This window comes from Grammomys surdaster, unplaced genomic scaffold (genome assembly GCF_004785775.1).
Source record: "Grammomys surdaster isolate TR1022 unplaced genomic scaffold, NIH_TR_1.0 125941, whole genome shotgun sequence".
Lineage (NCBI taxonomy): Eukaryota > Metazoa > Chordata > Mammalia > Rodentia > Muridae > Grammomys > Grammomys surdaster.
This window is the reverse complement of record NW_021620763.1, coordinates 3,665,058-3,682,728: the sequence shown is the minus strand read 5'-3', so window position 1 is coordinate 3,682,728 and position 17,671 is coordinate 3,665,058. Positions and strand designations below refer to the sequence as shown.

Genomic DNA, 17,671 nt, shown 5'->3' with positions numbered 1-17,671 from the left:
TGCCCTTATCCAAAGAGTCTGCCTAAGGCTAAAGTGAACAGAGTTAAATTAATTGCACTAGCAAAGAAAATCTCAAAAAAGACTGGTAAAATTCCATTGTGTGGCTACTAAAGTTCACTCTTATAAAGAGCGTTTTGATGAAAAGGAGCAAACTAGGGAAGGAAAAGTATAAAAGGTATGGTTCCAAGAATACATGGGCACCAGGAAGTAGAATGGAGCTGAATCTTATGTTCAAGGAGACAAACAGATTCAGGGAGTGATGACCTTGAGGCAAGATCGCCCTCTGCTAAGCTTATTGTTCATGCTTTTACAATTGAACAAGGGACTTGATTATCGTTTTCATTTGGACTTTTAATCTGAAATGAACTACAGTCCAGAAATGGAATGCACAACTGTGATACAAATCTTAAGGTTGGAAGAGGCTTTTGATCTGGATATTGAGGAATAGTGGCCATGTAAAGCTTAGGCTCAGGCACTGTGGTACACACCTTTAATTCCAGAACTCAGGACACAAAGGCATGTAAATCTCTGAATTCAAGGTTAGTTTACGGAGCAAGTTACTGGACAGCCAAGCTTAGGCAGTGAAAAACTTGGAAAACAGAAAGTTAGTGATAATGTAATAGAACATGGGGGCCATGTTCCAGCTCCAGTGAAGCAGCAGAATTCAGCAGCATTCGCCATGTGGCTCTGGCTTTAGAGTCAAGAGAATAAGGGGTTACTGGGACAATTGATGCTGGTTAGCTGGAGTTAAGGAATTAGTGGTGATTAAGAAGAGACTAATACCATTGAGGTGAAATCTTCTGGGAAGTGTTTTCTGAGAGCACAAATAAGCTGTGTTCCAGAGATAGCTGAGATTGTACCTCATGCTGCAGTTGGACTTGGTAATGTGTACAAATCACCCAGGTGGTACTGGTTTTGAAGGCATGAAGGAGTCATGGAGAGTAGCTGAGGTCTGGCAGTGTGAGAGGCCAGGGAAGGCCAATGGTGAAGGTACAGCCTCATTTGCAGTTGATGGTCCAGGACTGAAGGAGTTATGCAAAGAAGTTGAGGCTCGGTACCATGAAGGGACCCTATGAGAGGCTATTCGTGAAGCCTAGTTGCTATTAGAAACTCCAGTTGTTAGACACTGTTAGAGATAGACACCAGTACCCTGGTATGACCACTAAGAACAACAGCAGCAGTGGAATGGAATCAACCAGATCCTGGAGTGTTACAGAGAGAAGAGCTGTAGAGAAGTCATTTGGTGGAACCCAGAAGATCATGTGTAGATCCCAGACATTGAAACAAGAAGCTGTTATATCAAAGTTGCCTTGGATACCTCAAGATGTTCTAGAGGCCAGAGACATGGGATACATGCTGAGGAAAGCTGCTAACAAGGAATGGAAACAGCCAAAGAGAATTGTGTTGCAGTCAACAAAGAAAGAAAGAGTTAGACATCAGATATGGATATGCAGAATTTTTAATATGTGTGTGTGTCCTCCTCTCATCAGTATTTAAACTCATGAAGATTTATGGCAACATTTCTCTTGAAAATTAAGATGGATGTGCATATTTCATGCTGAAAGGTGAATGTGTCCACTGCTGTTAAAATGATACATACTGGGTGACTTGTAAAAGATTGTTAAAGTATAATTAAATGAGAATTTTTTTTTAAAAAAAAGAAAGAAACACTGGTCACAGGAGTAATCACAGGACTTTGTTTATTGCCTTGCTTGTTCTTTGACTATTTGTGTTTATTGTCTTACTTGTTCCTTGACTATTTGCATCTATTATATTGCTAGTTCCTCAAACTAGAACTGACCTTAATAGTTGCATGTAACTAAAATGGTATAAAAGCAAAAAAAGGAGGAGGAGGGATGGGATGGGGGTTTCTAGGGAGGGGTAATGGGGAAAGGGGATGACATCTAAAATGTAAATAAATAAGATAACCAAAAGGAGGAGGAGGAGGAGAAAAGGAGAAGGAGAAGGAGAAGGGGAAGGAAAGAAGAAGAAGAAGAAGAAGAAGAAGAAGAAGAAGAAGAAGAAGAAGAAGAAGATTCCACGTGTATTAGAGATGAATATACACTCAGTTGTTCTTAGATAGAAGCTTCAGTAAATGTCTGCCAGATCCATTTGGTCAAAGACTGAATTCACATGTATAGCTTTTGTTTTTCCCTCTCTAGTTGATCTACTCATTGTAGAAAGTGATACTGAAGTCTCTGATTAGTATTGTATTTATTTTATGTACCTATGTACCTGTCTTTATACACACCAGGAGAGGGCATCAGATCCCATTACAGATAGTTGTGAGCAACCAGGTGGTTGCTGGGAATTGAACTCAGGACCTCTGGAAGAGCAGTCAGTGCTCTTAACCACTTAGCCATCTCTCCAGTGAGTATTTTATTGCTATATATTTTCCCTTTATTTTTATCAGTGTTTTCCTTGTATGTTTAAATTTTCTAGTCAGTAGACATCAAGTGGTAGACTAGCTGAAAAAATAAACCAAAAGTAAGATCTAGCTCCCTGCTGCCTGTGATTGCCTTATATGTCTACTATTTGATATTTATATTTGTAATATGTCAATTAAGAACTTTGCTACCTAAAGGGAATAAAAAATAGAAAATGGGCAAAGAAATTACAGTTGCCACTGAAAGGCCCCCAGATAGGGGAGACCCCCCCCCACTCAAGCCACAGGAGATTTTGTCCACCCAATGACGCACAAGACACCGATCTTGATATTACTGCAAAAGGCTTTATTTGGGGATCAGCCAGCTGAGAGACCATAAGAGACTTGTTGACCCTGAGGCTCAGGAGTAGAGGGTATTTAAAGGAAAAAACCACGAGTCAGGAGTGAGGGGGAAACCAAGGAAGAATCATCATGAACACAGTGGAAAGTTCCAGCCCATATCATAAAAATAGTGGAAAGTCCCAATACATTATTCAGTTAGCCATAAACCAGGGTGGGGAGTGGAAAACATCGAGTACTTATTTTTCTCAAGAATTTAACTTTGTTCAATCATCTACTTTGTGGTTAGACAGTTCCTGGAGCCCAGAGCTTGTGAATCAGCTGACCTTCATTCTTGGTTCTGCTCAGTCTGCTAGGGGTCATGAAAACTTTCTATACCTTTTACCACCTTGGCCAATCAGACAGGTCATAAAATTGTATTATAAATAATTACCCGCCATCAAATTAGGTTACTTCCTGATGAGTCCACCTTTCTTTTCTCCCATGTTTTTGACTTGAAGTGAACCTTCAAAGTCATACATTTGTGCATCCCCATCTGTGATCCTTTGTTTAGCATTTGTAGGAAAGTCCTTTTACTTTCAGCTCCGTGTGCCCTTGAACCTCAAGGGGTTTGCTCACAGGCAGCAGGAAGCTGGATCTTACTTCTGGTTTATCTTTTCAGCTCGTGTAGCACGTGGTGTCTTCTGACTAGGAGACTTGGCCATGCAGCATGAGCAGTGACAGACTCGGTCACCATTTTATTGTTTGGTACCTGGCTTCTTTCTTTAGTCTCTGGTTGTCTAGCTCTGTAGTTTGATATTTTTCCATGGTTGTAAGTGCTCCTTTCCTGCTGTTATTTATACGCTTGCTGTAGCTGTCTTGTGGTTACAATGAGGTTACAACAATTTTTAAATAACCAAACTGCTTATTGTTGCTTGTTGTCAGGTGGTGTCATTCCACAGCACACTTTGATCTACAGAACACATGCACATTTAGCAGCAAAACCTTTTAAATGAATTGTTTTGTACAATAGAAGTATCTCAGTTGTCAAAATTTGGACTGTAAAAAAAAATTACTTTTTTTTACAAGGCAAAGCATACTTTTCTAAAACACTTAATTTTGAACAAAGTTTTGAACTACACAAGTGTAGAATGAAAACAGCGTGTCAACTCCACCAAATGTAGTCATTCTCAAAGGTATGAAAGTCACCTGACTTCACTCTGCACTCTTTAGTTTACTAGGAACTGATAGAAAATAACATTCACAGACAATACTCCAGCTCCATGATGGGTTCCCGAAAGTCTTTAACGTCATGCTTTAGTAGAGATGAGGTGAATAGCATGATCAGGAATGGGACCCAAGCCTCCACTACTGTGGTCCAGAGAAAGTGTCTGAAAAAACTCTGGCCAGCTTGAGCATGGCAAATATGGCTCTTAGCAGGCCTTGCCATTTTCCCCCAGTCCCTCTGCCTTGCTAAAAACCATCAGACTATATTCCTAAAGTTAGCCATCAAAGTCTGTTCCCTTATTTGACCACTTCACCCTGAGGCTGACTACCAAGGTTCAGCTATCAAAGTATTCAAGTCCAGCAATCAAAAGCCCCCTTTGGCTCATCTAATTAACATGCCCAATTAAAATTAAACACCTCATCCTAACACAAGGTTTCCCTTTTTACCTTTATAAACCACCATTTGCCTATGGGACACATCTGTCTGTTTCTTCTCTTTCTAGATGCAGTCCTTTGTCCCCCTCTAGTGACAAGTACCTCTCTTCCCTCTCTCCTGTTCCCTTACCATTCTTTCTTGTCCTCAACCTCCTGTCTTGACTTATATTCCTTGCCCACTGTCCCTCTGTGACAAATAAGTCTCCTTTGTGCTGAGACCTTGGTTGTGGGCATCCTGAGCCTATGCTGTTCCGTACAGTAGCCCCTGTCTATGCAGTTCCCCGTCTACTGCCTCCTCTACCACTTTTTCAGTATGTTCTGCTGCAATATCCCATCATCAGATCCCCCCCTCTGTGAGAATCCCAGCAGTGGGAACTGACACACTGTTTTCCTTCTACACATGTGTAGTTCAGAACTTTGTCCAAAATTAAGTATTTTAGAAAAGTATGCTTTCATGTATTTTTTTCTTTTTTGATCTGCAAAAATTTATTAAGTAGATTTATTAGCTAGACAAATCTTACAATTTCAAATCATCCAGAAAAAAAAAAATGAGATGAACTCATTTCAGTTTTAAAGGTGAAATAATTTGGACAAACTACATCATTCTGAATGCAAACCATTAATCTCTTCTAGAATACTTCCTGGACAATCTAGTATACAAAATACATACAAAGATAGGCAAATAAGGGAGAGCTCATTGAGATACAATGGTGACTCTCAACGGATTTTGTCTGGAAGGGTAAAGCAAAATGCTGAATTTTAAAATGAAATTTTAAAAAATTTTAAAAACTAACACTAGAGGGATCAATGTGTATGAAACAGTGTATGTTGTTCCCAGAGTATGGAGAAGAACATGCTGGTGGTCTTGTTTGGTCTGTGACCTATGCACCCCACATTGCACATTTATGGGGATTAAAAGATGACAGAGGAGGAGATAGATGCCAGCAATAGCAACACTAATAAAGTCAAAAATTATGCCCAAATTTATAGTACTAAAGTAATACATTTATAAACAAATGCAAACCATACACCTTTGGTGAATAATGGAGTGCCTTTTTCACTCAAATGTACAACCCATGCTTTCTACAACAGGAGAGAAAAAGTATCTACAATAAACAAGGTCTTAAGATCCGACCCTTCCCCTTAAAATTGACTTGTAAACAGAAAATAAAGATACAGGCACAAGAGAACTGCACAAAGCTGAAGGAAATGGAAACAAAGTAAGTCACAATCCTCCAGAGTTTATCAGCCAGCGATAAGGAGATACAGTCCAATTTTTGATAACTGAGATGTTTCAATTGTACAAAAGTTCATTTAAGAGGTTTTTCTACTAAATCCTAGGGTTCTGTGAAGATTGAAGCTTTCAAATGCAACCACATGGCAAAAGGGGGTCTCTCCAAAATTCCTGGTGTTGGGCTATGTGTGTCTTTGTTAAAGAGAAATAAACTCATACCGCATCCATCAAGCTCCATTCCTTTGGCACACTCTTTAGCTTCCTTGGCATCATCTACAGACACAAGTCCTCTCAAAAGCCTGTCCTGTCCATACACAGTAAACACAAAGGCAAATGGCGCCATATTTAGAGAAGGCTTCCCTTAGATCTCCTTCTGTGGTATACATGCTCAACCCAAACATTCCAAGATTGTAGCTGCAGTTACACTTTTCCCTGATAGCCAACAAGATGCATTTGCAAAGGCATTGGGGGAGTGGCTGTGCCATCCAGAACAACTTTGATAATCATGGCTGTAAGACCTGCTCCTGGATCATCTCTGGGAGCAGGACCAAGATTGTGACCTTGTATAGTACCATAGAAAACTTCTGGACCTAAACCTAGATTGAGAGCTGGACCTGGATTTTGATCTGAATGTCTGGAATCTTCCTCGAAACAAGGATTTGGAAAGGCACCTTGGAAAGATAGTCTGTGCAGAAACCCTCAAGCCCCATAAACACTCTGGAAGCAGGGCTAGTCCTCTGGTGGCTGCTCCAGGCTTCAACAGAAGCTGCCATGCTCTTGTCCTGCCAGAGCCATAGAGGCCCAACGTTAGCCACCTCAGCACAGGCTCTAATGCTATTGGAGGAAACTTTGTTTGTTTGTTTGTTTGTTTGTTTGAGGCCATATCTCACTATGTACCTTTACTGGCCTGGATCTGGAAATGTAGACCAGACTTTTCTTTAATTCTCAGAGCTCTTCCTCTGTGTACTGTAATTAAAGGAGTGCACCACCACAACCCATTTCATCAAACATCTTATAAGTTAAGCTTCCGCTATGTATGTATGTGGGACTTTGCCTTTCACACAATCTACGTATATGATGTCAGAATTTGTGTCATTTTATATGGTATATTTAGTTATTGTCTCTATATTTTTGATCACTTTGGCTTTAAACTTCATGACAAAGATATGCATGCTATGACCATGATGAATATGTACAGTTAACAATATTACAGTACTAGAGTGTTCCAATTCAATTATGCATTTCCCTTTCCAATAAGTTTTATAGTTACATACATATTCATGATGGTAATTTCCATCCTTTTGTTTCTCCTTGAAGAACCTCATTAAGTTGTACTCATGCACTTGTAAGACGAGTTCAGTAGTAATGGATTTCCTCGGCTTTTGCTGGTTTATAAAATCAATTCTTTCTGAAGGATAGCCTTGCTGGGTAGATATTTCCTTTCAGCAGTTTGAATATAGTCCCTCTTTCTTCTTGGCCCACAAGCTTTCTGCTAGTAAAACAGATGATAATTTCTAGAGATTCTCTCAGTTGTGGCCTGATGTTTGTGTCTTCCTTTCTTTTAAATTTCATTTTGTCTTTGATTTTGAAATCACACTATTTTTAATCACATTATTTCTGCCTGAGACAAAAAGGATAACTGAAGCACAATGGTGATTTTAGCTATGAAGACCTAACTTATTATTCATAAGCATCTTAGCCCACAGTTCAGTTTATGTATGGGTCTGAAAACATACTTGATATTTTTCTAGACCCAAACTGATGGAATCTTTTAGCTTTCTGACAACTTATATATAATGAAACCAAATAATCTGTTTCAAGGTCTTGCAGGCTAGCATGAGGATAGGGCTCAGGCTTTTCAAATACCAACCAGGTTATTGCTGGCTCTACCATGCTGAAGGACTTCACTTTGTTGTGGTCACTAGAGTCACACTGGGAGTTCACTCATTTTTATTGGATCAATATACTATAAATCTATGTCAAGGCTACTCAGAATTACAGTGTCCTCAGTTCTGTTCTGAACTGAGCTAAAGCACACTGTGTATGGTGGAAAGGTTTCCATCGAAATGCAATAAATATCACAGTTGCAGAGTTCTTATATAATGACAAACCCTTTGAAAATGTTTATGATTTGGGAATGGAAATGAAATACAGAAAAATGGCAGAAGCATCCAATTTGGAAGGTTACTATCACCCTTTAGTTGTGGTGAACCCCACCTTTAGGGATGTTGGCTCCTCAAGAAATAGCATGATGAGGAGACTCAGGCTACCACCTAAGACATTTTTTTTTTCTTTCCAGTTTGTTACCAGTGAAGTGCGTGAGAGGAGATAGAGAATTATCCCTAAGCTAGTAGACTCTATCTATGTAGACCCTGTCTCTCTGGCACAAGGTTCAGCTTTAGAGATTGTACCCTGCTGCTTGTCCCGCTATGATGGTTAGACAGCCAAGCAAATGGTAGGAGAGGGATCAGTGTGAGAGCAGGCTCTCCTTTTCGGAGTCCTCGAGGCCTTTCATCCCCAGGCAGAATCTACAAAGCACAGACAGGAAAAGAGATCCAGGAGCAGCAAGAGTAAGCACAGGACTTCTTAAGCCCCTCAGCATTTTCAGATCTCCTTGAGTCTCTCTTCTCCCTAAGCATGCAAACCCTACACAGAGTCAGGGGGAAGCCCAGCTCCCACACTCTGCTGTTTCTTCAAAGTGCTATTGTTCTATAGCCTCATGATCTGGCTGTCAGCATTCACATTAATTCTGACAGCTATGCTGCAAGGCACACACCAGCCAAACACTGGCAGCACTCTGCCTGGGCCTGTCACCAAGTAGTAACTAACAAAGGGTAGGAGTACAGTCTGGAGTCCATTTCATGCTGATGAGAACTGTTGGAAAGGCAGGTATGAAATGGTTGCATCCCAAAATCTTTTCTCAATGTAATCTTAAGGCCTTTGGTTGTTTGCACATGGTATGGACTCCTTGGAATCTTAAGGTCTTTGGTTGGTTGTACATGGTTTGGACCCTCTGGCTCCTAGTTTAACACCTTCCAGATTTTATAGCACCCTAGTTCCTTCCTTTGTTGCTTTGTTTTCCTTACGACTTAAATTTTCTTCCATTTTTCTTCCTGGTAGGTTTAGAGTGAAGCAGCCCCCACCCAGCACTGGACTGAAAGTGACATATAAACCCGGGCCTGTAAGTTCATATGTTAGTGTGTGTGTATGTGTGTGTGTGTGTGTGTGTGTGTGCGTGTGTGTGCACATGTGAATGTATATGTTTATATTGCTGTTGGGTTTTATACCACCATCCTGATCTCCATCATTTAATATGATTCTGACACTCAGTTTACACCATAAATGGGTCTAATATTTCTTATATCATAGGGAAGAGATTCCCTAGATTCCCTAGGGATATGGTCCCCTGTGTGTCTCCATATCATAAGAACCATGACAAAAAAATGCTACAAATAAAATAAATAAATAAATAATAACATCAGCTAGACACATGGGAAGCTTTCCTCACTTGTCACAGTGATGTACAGTCATGTGCAAATGACCTTCTTAACATTTGAATTCTCCAAGACTGGAGAGTTGGCTAGGTAGTTAAGGGTACATGTTGTTCTGCTGAAGATCTAGCTTCAGTTCATAGCACCCACCTGGCAGCTCATGACCACCTGTTGTCGGAGCCATAATGAGACAAGCTAATAGTTAGCAGGTGATCATCCTGAAATACTCAGGGTTCATGTCCCTGTTCAGGCGCCATTTTAATGCCGGGAGCCAGCCCTCGCTTGGTCAGAGGAGAAGGGAAGTCTTCTTTCTTCTCCTCCTTGTCGGTTCTTCTTGAGGCAGCTGAGGGGGATGGGAAGAGCGTCAGCAGGGGTAAGACCTAGGGTTAGGCTACTGTAGCTGGCCTGCCCTCTGGTATCCTCTGTCCAGAAACTGCCATTTCTGGCACTTAACATCTCAGCCCAGGGACAGCAGAGGAAAAGTTTCCTATAAAAGCTATCTAAGAGAAAAAGTGGAAAGGTCCTAAGTAGGGAAAGGGAAAAAATTCTAACAAAGGAAAAATTCTAAGTGGAGAAATTCTAAGCAGGGAGAAAAGAAAGGGGAGACAGGACGGCTCCTAACAAACCTCTGCATGTACGACTACTGCTTTGTCTTCAGAACTTATACATCAATTAGAGTACATGGTCACATGTTACAAAGTTCATCACAAGTTCACACCAAAGTTCAAATCATAAATTGAAGTTTATAACACAGAAAATTTACATGCATATCCATTAGGAGTAATTATCTGTAGGTTTAAAACTATAACTAAGAAATTAGTGAAGTTTTGTATAGATAAACCCAGCCAATATTTTCTCTTCTGTCCTAGCACCTATAATGAATCATTAGTTCCCTTTTAGTGACCTTTGGTTAATTGTTTCACAACCTCATTGAAATGTGTTCTGAGCAGGAGAAAGTCTGGTTACTCTCTAAGGGCAATTAACTGATGACACTCGGCAGACTGGTGGAGTTTTCATTGCAGTTTTGACTACTGCAGAAAGGGACTTAATACCAGTTCCACTATAAAAGAGCTTAATAATCAATACAATTTTAGGAATTCTTTTTCTTTTTCTTTTTTTTTTGGTTTTTTTTTTTTTTTGGTTTTTCGAGACAGGGTTTATCTGTGTAGCCCTGGCTGTCCTGGAACTCACTCTGTAGACTAGGCTGGCCTCAAACTCAGAAATCTGCCTGCCTCTGCCTCCCAAGTGCTGGGATTAAAGGCGTGTGCCACCACCGCCCAGCAATTTTAGAAATTCTTATAGGATCATCATTAAGACTTAAGAGGTCATCTATTTGTCTATATAGCATCACTACAAGACAGTATATCTTCGTGGGTCTGCAGAGATGTGCTCCAAAGGGGAGTGATATTGCTTAGTGATTGTTACATATGTTTAATAATAATAATAGGAAAAGCATATTAATAGCAGGAATCTTTCCTAAAATAAGTCTCTCTCAGCCTTTCTGGATGAGAGCTCACTCAGTCGCAGATTATATAATAATCCAAGGCAAGCATTTCAGGATGATCACCTGCTAATTATTAGCTTGTCCCATTATGTCTCCTGACAACCTGTAAGTCTGGTTCCAGGTGATCCAGAGTCTTCTTTGATCTCCTCAGACACTGCATGGATGTAGTATGCAGACATGCATGTAGGGAAAAAAAGATCTCATATATATATATAAATAGGCAAAAAAATTGAGTTTTTCTGAAAAGTGACATATTCTCTATGAAAATAATCATTCCATTCTTTCTACTTTATATAAACCTGGCTTGCTTTCTTGTGCTTTCCAGAAAATATTATCTAGCATAATAATAGGAAATCACATTATTTTATTAAAGTCATCAGCTGTTTTATTTCTTCAACGTTCTCCAAAATACAAATTCAAAGATGTCAACCTGTAAACAGGAAATCTGAGACTATGCCAAGGAACGGCCACACCCAGTTACATGAAAAAAGTATTGTTTTTCTTTCTTCAGCACTCTTAACACAAAGGACAAATGTTTAATGTGCTGGTTATGCTAATTACCCAGAGTGAGCATCACTAATCACGTACACACATTCAAACACCACGCCCTGTAAATATGGACACCTCTGTGTTTCAATCAAAGATAAACACTGTAAAAGAAATGGAAATAAAAAATTAAACCTAAAGCCATTCTGACTTTGCTGCATTGTCAAAAATGGGATGTTTAGGTTTTAAAAAGTGATTAAGTTAATATTCATTTATATTCCTACAATATAAATTTAGAAATGTTATATAAGACAAACACAAGTTTATCTCAAATTAAAACTTAACCATCTTGTGAGCACATCACTTCTCAGTAACTGCTGCACTCCTGTCATGTGTTACTGACAGAGCCAGGGAAGGGGGGGGGCAGACAGGAACCTCACAGGGCCAGGCATGCAGCACACACTTAGATAGGTATGGCCAGAATGAAGTAGGAACATCGGTGGTCTCACGAGTTATTAGGCCCAGAAATGGTTGTGTAGACTCAGGAGAACAGCAAGGGTATGTAGTCCCACAGCAAGCACAAGGGAAGGCGCTAAAGCAGCCACACTTGTTACTTACATACAGGGGTCAACTTAAGTGTACTGCAGAGCCTATCAGCTTCTTGTGATGACCTCGCACAAGGCAAGGTTGGGCATCAATGCTCTGAGCCTTGTTATCCTCAGCTGGTCTGTGAAGGTCTGTAAACCAGATGTTTTTGGCACACTCCTAGATTGCCTATCACAATCTATAGCAGAACAGTAGGACACATGTTGAAAGTCCAAAGATATGCCAACATTGCCATTACATCCACAAATCTGTGCCTATTCATTTTTATGAAATAACTCACAACTTTACGAAGTCAAGATTTCAGAATGCCGGGGCCAGTGAGATGGCTCAGCAGGTTAAGGTGCTTGTCACCAAGATGCAAGACCTGACCCATATGGCAAAAAGAGGGCCAACCCCTGAAAGCTATCCTCTAACCTCCACACACAGTTATCATGGCAAATATGTGTGTCTAAGTGCAGGCCTGTGCACCCATATCCCCCAAAGAAACATATATTAAAAAGATGTCTAACTCTTGACAACATATAAAAAAGAAAAAAACTTCAAAGCAAGCCCTTCTTCTACTGTTCCAAGAAGTTAATAAATCTCATTTTAATCTAAAGAACAGATCATTCCAACAGCTAAGTGACTTCTGGATCAACTTTTATAAGAAGTAAAACCTCAGTGTGTGTTCTTTGAAGCTCACCATACAATAAGAGCATTTCTTTCCCCTTTTTGAAGGTAGATTTTGGCTCTGACCAAAAAACATATATATATAATCCATTGTCTTCTGTCTAGGTAAATCTAACCAACCACTGTTCAGCTTGGTTGGTTGCCAGCACTGAAAGAATGTGCCAGTCTCGGGTAGCAGTGGGGCACTACTCCAGCTTCCCTGTGGATTCTCACCACTACCCAGCCCTTCTGATTGCTGGGCTTGTAGGACCAAGCCCAGGACTTTCAGAAACAGTGTCAGGATCTGCTCCAGCACTCATACCCCTACACTGTTGAAAAAAAGAAAACATTTTTCAATTTTATTATTTATAAAACTGTATTTCAATTTTTTCATTTGTATCTAATTGCTCTCCATGTGGTAGTGTGTGATTTACTTATTTATTATTTTAGATAACTGTTCCCAAGTCTGCTTTTTAACCAGCTTCCTGGACAGGTAGCTTAGAATCATAAACATCTCTCCCTTTCCTGGCTAGTGTGCCTTCCAAGAAGAAGGCAAGCAGCAGGATTCCTTGCTGCATTTCTTCTTTGTTGGTACAAACCTCTTCTTCTCTTTCAGACTAAGCAGTTTGGCATCTACACTAATTCTGCCTCCCTCTACTGGCTCCATCACACTCCACAGCCTGTGGTAGAATCCCAGAGACCAACTAATAGGAGACTCATCAAGTTTCTTAAATTAAATTCATATTTCTCTTATATGAAATCTACCTTTATCAGCCAGCATACAGAAACTCACTACTAACCCTCAAGAAATCACACAACTCTGGATTGTAGGATGGATATAAGGATATGACTTAAGGGTTGAGGTCAGAAATTAAACAGAGATCTCGGTTCAAGAAGAGTCAGAGATAGAAAAAAATTCAAGTGTCCTCTACACACCGCTGATGTTTGAGAATATGGGAAAGAGAACTTTGGCATCTGTTATGGGTATCACAATAGTTTCCTTTTACTTCCAATGTCCTGTCATTTAGTCCAGGACACACACACACACACACACACACACACACACACAGCACCTGGGTTTTTGCCTTTGTATCAGTTAGTCTAAAAGAAAACAAGGTTTGTTCTGGCTTACAGCTTCAGGGATGTCACTTTGTAATCACTTGGCCCTGTGTTTTGGGAGCCTGTGGAATATCAGGGCAGAGACACATGGGAAAGCAAAACTGTTCTCTTGATGGCTGCCGGAAAGCAGAGAAACAGGAGGAGCCATATCCCCTTCAATGATCTCATTACTTTTCATTAAGCCCAGATCCATAAATGTTTCTCTGTGAAGCTCTTGATGTCTTGGAACTCACTCTGTAGACCAGGCTGGCCTCAAACTGACAGAGCTGCCTCCCTGAGTGCTAGGATTAAAAACATGTACCACCACCACCTGGCTTCCTTAAGATTCTCTCAATTCCTGATAGTGCCATGGGCTGACACCAAACTTTTGCTATATAAACTCTGGGGATATTTCAGACACAAAACTCTAACACACTTCAGAAGTTTGTCATCAGTCTCATTTATTTCCTGGAACTCTACACTACTCTAAATAATTCTAATGTATATGTTCTGACACACACAGCTGGGCTGTGGAAATGTGGGCACTGGGGTGACAAGGAAATAAAGGATAGATACACATCCAGAAAAGCTGGGATCATTTGGTAGTGGAGATACAGAGACAGGCTTAGCTAGTCTTGCTTTGGAGTTTTCTATAGGGCAGTGGTCTCAGGCTGTAGACAGCCTGGAAAAGGAAGCTGCTATAGCTGGTGTAGCTGCTTCCTACACTTACTGTTAACACTCAGGCACTGACCAAGGGGCAGCAAAAGGCTATGACTTTCCAGTGGGTCTGAGTCCTGGAGGGCTTGTCATGGCCGTGCTCATGGCAGTAATATATCTTTACTCAGGACTTCACTCACTCCCTACATGTGGTTATATTTACTAGTGCCAAATTTATGGATGAGAAAACTGAAGCTTAAAGCATGTAGATATATTGTCAAAATCAGTTTAAAAACCAGTCTTTGATGTCTGACAGGTGGCTGCTGGTTTGCAAGCAGAGCTAAAGGTAGAGCTATTTGCCATGGCTGTTGGAGAAGACGGTGCCAAGGGCTCAGCACACATCTCCCACACTATTGAAATCATGACAGAGCATGATGTTCTGTTCTTACCTGTGGAAGCAAATATCCTTTAAAGCTCAGTTTTTGTAACCACACATAGTACAGAAATGATGATACATAGTACAGAAATGATAGTACAAAATGGTCTTCCTTAGTTACTCCTTAGGCCAAGAACTATACATGGGGGATAACAGACACAGGGGACATGAATGATGCTGGGTAAGGAGGAAAGAGCCAAAGTGGAACTTATTAAGATGGATGTAAGCAGATGACTTAAATCCATTTTAGAGCCAGCAACTGAACTGCAGAGCTTAGTAGTAATGAGATCTCATCTGGAAATTAAGAGCTGGCAAGAGAAAGTTTTCAAGAACTTTACATTGCTGATGTCTGAATGTATGGGAAAGAGAAATCTGGGATCTGTTTAGAGAGGAGGAAGAAGGGTCAAAGGAATAGAGTATGTTACCTTGATACGACAGAGGACAGTCGTCTTGTTTACTGTAGACTGTTTGTAGGCTTGAGAATGGAGAAGGGACGCATCTTAACTATGGCTAAATGTAACTAATGTGGCACTATCCCAATAGAGAGAGCTCAAGAGTACAGACCCAGGGCTAGCGTTAGTGAGAAGGAAGATGACTGAAATTTTGAGATGAGGTGACAGCTGGGAGATGTGTCAGATGAGCTTCCATTCTGTAAAAATGGGAGTGGATTCATTTCCCCATTTATTCTTTCAAAGGTAGTGTGTCTAACAGGCAAGACACTATGGTCACTTACAGTTAGACAGACAGGAAAATAGTTTGATTTTTCACTTCCTAAGGATATAGCTCACAGCCAGTGTCCCCAGATCTAGACCTATCCCTACCAAAACTTCATGAAATCAGCATGTTGACATGGTGTCAGGTTTGGTGGTGATGGCCTCTTATAGACAGGCCAGGACATTGGCAAAGAATTACACTGTGGAAGAAGACACTGTGCTAAAACACAAGGATCAAGGTCCTGTACCCAAGCCTGTGTGGGCAGGATTTGCCTTACCAGCAGGTACCTACTGTGAGCTAATGCTGCTGGAGACTCTGATTTTAAAATGTTATTTTTGTCTGTATAAAAGATCATTTAACTGTGAAGCTATAGTCCTTAATGAGTGTTTTACCAGTTTTAACAAGCAGCAGCTATGACAATCGATCAAAAGATCTTCCCCAGGGAAAAGAAAATCCCATGGTCTTCAGGACTTCCACAATCTCCTCCTCTGCACTTGGAGTCGTCATGTCTCAAAAGGCCACTCATCATTAGATCTGTAAGTAATGAATGTCATGTAGTCAACCACTCACACCTAAGACCTCAGGCCTCAGGCTTTCCTCTGATTTCTTACAGTCAAAAAAGGCAAATGTTTTCAGAATTTACATTTAAATCCATTGTTTTCATACATTTTGGACTCAAGACCCCCTTGTATGACTGTACTGTTGGTTCCAAGGGCTTTATTTATGGTAAATAAATGGGTAAAATTTATCAATACTTACCAAAAAAGAATTAGAACTGGGAAATTTAAATTATATTTAAATAATGAACGTAGTATATAAAATACTTGGTTTTGTTTTAAAATCAGGTTTTTGCTTTCTTTTGTTTTTGTAGAGGACAGATTTATCTTGCCCAGCTTCAGAGATTTCAGTACATCATAAGGTGACAATGATGATCATAGCAGCATGCTAGAGGAGTTCAGTTTATAACACAGTGGCTCAGGAGGCAGAGACAGGAAGTGGTCAGGACGAGCCCAAGAACAGCAGTCAGTGACTGACTTCCACTGGCAAAGCCCCACCTTAGGAAGTTTTCACATCCCCCAAAGCAGTGCCACCTTCTTGGGCTAACCAATCAAATCATGGTCCTCCGAGGAATGTTACATATTCAAACCATGACATTCCACCCCAAATAGTCAAGGTCACTTCGTAATGTAAACACTTTCCCCACCTTTATTAAAAAATATTTTTTTCACATAAAATATCCTGATTATGGTTTCCCCTCTACTCTTAGTTCCTCTCCACTTCCTACCCCATATAGATTCACTTCCCTTCTGCCTCTCATTAGAAAAAAGCCACACTTCTAGCAGATAATAATAAAATAGAACTATGATATTAGTGTTGGACAAGACAAACAGAAGGAAACGAGTAGAAGCGAAGGCACAAAAATTAGAGACCCACTTGTTTGCACACTCAGAAATCCCATAAACACTAGACTGAAAGCCATAATATACAGGCAGAGGACCGGGTGCAGACCTGTAAGAGTCCTGTGCATGCTGCTTTTTCCTCTGAGTTCTTATGTGATTTGATCGTGCTAAGAGGGCCTTGTTTTCTTGGTACCCTCTATCCTCCCTGGCTCTTACACTCTCTTTTCCATTTCTTCCACTAGGTCCCCTGAGCCTTGGTGGGGGTAGAGGGGCGTTGACAGAGATATCCCACTTAGGACTGAATGTTCCTAGGTTTCTCACTCTCTGCATGTCTGCCCATGGGTCTCTGTATTGGTTCCCATCTGCTGCAGGAGGAAGCAAGCTTCTCTGACAGTGGCTGAGCAAGGGACTGATCTCTAAGTAACTAGGACTCACTTAGTTGCTTTTTTTTTTTTCGAACAGTAGTATTTGGTTTTCTCCTAAGTCCCTGGTTCTTGATCACCCAAACATTGTTAAGTATGGGTTCCATCCCATGGGGTGGGACTCAGGTCAAAGCAGATATTGGTTGGTTACTCCTATAAGCTTTGTGCCATTGCCTACATCTCTTGAAGGCAGGACACTACTGTTGATCAAACGTTTGTGGCTGGGTTGGTGTTTACATTTCTCTCTTGGTAGCATGCAGAGTACCTTCCTGTACCAAAGACACTAGACTGTGGGAGTGAAGGCTCTATGTGGGCAACAGCTTGGCTTCTCGGTGTTCAATGAGTTGTGTAGCTGTTGCCTTCAGCAGTGGGCCTGGCTATCAGTTTGCAGAGGGCAACCTAACATCTTGACTATAGCCTGGACTCTGGAGATTCTTTTTTTTTTTTCCTTTTTAAATCTTATTATTTATTTAATGTAGGAGTACCCTACTGCATGTATACCCACATGGCGTAGAGGATATCCCCCTCTAAATGTTTGTGAGCCACCCTGTGGTTGCTGGGAATTGAATTCAGGACCTCTGGAAGAGCAACACTGAGGCATCTCATTAG

At 40.7% G+C, this 17,671-nt stretch overlaps 1 protein-coding gene across 1 annotated transcript in view; it reads left to right on the top strand.

The window, feature by feature from the left end:
- Spag17 (sperm associated antigen 17) overlaps nucleotides 1-15,772 on the top strand; it is a 215,576-nt gene extending 199,804 nt beyond the window's left edge. Inside the window, exons 46-48 of the mRNA XM_028753003.1 lie at nucleotides 8,721-8,781; nucleotides 14,407-14,551; nucleotides 15,633-15,772. Of these exons, the coding sequence (XP_028608836.1) occupies nucleotides 8,721-8,781; nucleotides 14,407-14,551; nucleotides 15,633-15,772 (346 nt within the window). The remainder of the gene's footprint in view (nucleotides 1-8,720; nucleotides 8,782-14,406; nucleotides 14,552-15,632) is intronic.
- The last annotated feature ends 1,899 nt before the right edge of the window (nucleotides 15,773-17,671 follow it).